Genomic DNA, 2,060 nt, shown 5'->3' with positions numbered 1-2,060 from the left:
AAATATCTTCGTCGAAAAAGTGGGCGAGTATCTGCTTTCAGGGTTCTAAAACGTTCCTCACCCGAAACCATGCTTCAGTTTTCGTTCTTGTTGTTTTTTTTTTTGCTATCACCTGATCTTCGTAATTGCGCGTGTCAAGTGAAAAACAGGAGAAAATAGATGTCCGCTGGAAAAGAAAAAGAGCGAGCCAGTTGCTTATGGCATTATGTTTTTACTTCGTTTCCTCTACTTATTTGGTGTTTCTAAGCATGAAAACCAACTAATTCTTCAATTGTAATTAAAATACAAATCCCAGTGATTCTAGTGTAATCTCATCAACTTTGACAGAGATAATTGGGAATGTAACTGAATGGCATTTGTGAATTTTCTAATAAAGTAGTAAGTAATGCTGTATATTTTCTTTTTCAAAAGTACTTTTGCCGTCTATCACAACACTAAATGAACTATGCATACTGACCTATATAGTGCTTTAAAGGGCCCATGAAAAAGCTTGAAGCCGTGCTAAAGAAAGGCGCACGAGCGGTCGGCGTGCCTTCACTAGTCAGCAAAGCGCAAAAAAATTTAGGCTAACATCTTTAATAGCGCAGATATTCCATATTAAAAATGATGCTCCTCCTTTCCCGTCTCTGTAGCCCTCAACTCATACACGCCGATGCGCCGGCCAAAAAAAAAAAGAAAATGTCCGGGCCGACGCGCCGCCCATAATGCGTCACGAAGTGACGCCACCGACTCTCGGTTTGTTTACTTCCGGTAGTGCTCCGATTTTTTCCCCTTCGTGTTTGCGGCGGTTCGCGTGTCGGTCGCCATGGATCGCATGGATCCCGAGCTCGAAGCGAGGCTGTGTGAAGCCGCTGCCGAGCTGGATTTTGATCCATATGATTATACTCCGTTTCGTGATCCGCTAGACAGCGACGACAGCAGCACGCCATCGACTGGCCCTTCTGAGCCACCCGCTGGCAACGGAGACGACGGCCTACCATGGTGCGTTCCGTGGCGCACGCGCCACTGCACATAAGTTATTGCAACTTTCTTATTTCACGAAATGCCGTTTCGTGTTTGCTTCGCGGCCTTTTCACATTTTACTTATGCGCAGGTGCCGCTGCGGCCGCTGCGAAAGCATGCCCACACCTGAAGAAGATGTGTGCTGCCGCAGCATGCCGGAGGTGCTGGTGGTGTGCCAGCAGGACGGCGGCTGCATTACGATCCACCCAGCGTTCCAAAGCGTGTGCCTAACGCCCGAAGTCCTTCGGGCTGTGCACATTGCACTAGAGGAGGAGGGAGCAAACATCGATGGAGACGGAGATGTAAACAAGTAGGTAGTGCGGAAGCGTCAGGTGACAGATTCGCATTATTATTTTTTTTTGTGTGTGTGTATGATCCGTTTTCTGTAAAGCGTGGTATTTTCAGGCAGCACCGCTTCATAGCCTACCGCTTGTTTACCATGTGGATTTGGGGCAGGCTGGGCGAAGGCAACAGGGTGGTCCTGCCAGCCTGCGTCGTTTGCAGGGTTCGGCGTGAATTTCCGTCGGCGAGCTACGTGGGATTCAGGCACCCTCCCCTTTGATCTCAGGTGATTGTCGCTTCACTGCATGCTGTATTCTAAACTTTATCACGTGTGCCAGGCGCACTGCTTCGAGTGGTGCATGGAAGTGCGTTTATTTTTAAGGTGCAAAAATAGAGAATGCTATTTTATGAACGCCAAGTTATGCACTGCGTCAAGTGTCTGTTTTGTGGCACTGTTTAAGAACAGACATCTCATTCCTCTAAAGTGCCAGAACTTGTAGATATCTAAGCAAGAAAGGTGTAGAACTGTTAGTTCTACGCCTTTCTACACATCCAAAAACAATCCAGAATGGAGGACAATGCTGAGCATCGCCAAGTCTGCTTGAGCACATGCTTCCAAGCATCTACCATAAACATTCATTTATTTGGAATGGAATTTTATAGAAAAAAAAATTAAAATCGAAACACAGAATGCTTGTGCCGAGGCAGCACAAGCATTCTGTGTTTTGATTGATACCGAGTGTGTGAGTGCTCAATACTGACACAATGAAATGAGT

General features: G+C 46.5%; 1 protein-coding gene across 1 annotated transcript; it reads left to right on the top strand.

The window, feature by feature from the left end:
• Positions 1–805: 805 nt before the first annotated feature.
• On the top strand, positions 806–1,564 carry LOC146199734 (uncharacterized). The gene is made up of 3 exons (XM_084592184.1): positions 806–981; positions 1,094–1,312; positions 1,408–1,564. The coding sequence occupies exons 1-3, from the start codon at positions 806–808 to the stop codon at positions 1,562–1,564; spliced, it is 552 nt and encodes a 183-aa protein (XP_084448310.1).
• Positions 1,565–2,060: the final 496 nt, after the last annotated feature.

This window comes from Amblyomma maculatum, chromosome 2 (genome assembly GCF_055883805.1).
Source record: "Amblyomma maculatum isolate TAMU_Amacu chromosome 2, ASM5588380v1, whole genome shotgun sequence".
Classification (NCBI taxonomy): domain Eukaryota; kingdom Metazoa; phylum Arthropoda; class Arachnida; order Ixodida; family Ixodidae; genus Amblyomma; species Amblyomma maculatum.
The sequence above is the reverse complement of the archived record's forward strand: the minus strand, read 5'-3'. Positions and strand labels throughout refer to the sequence as shown.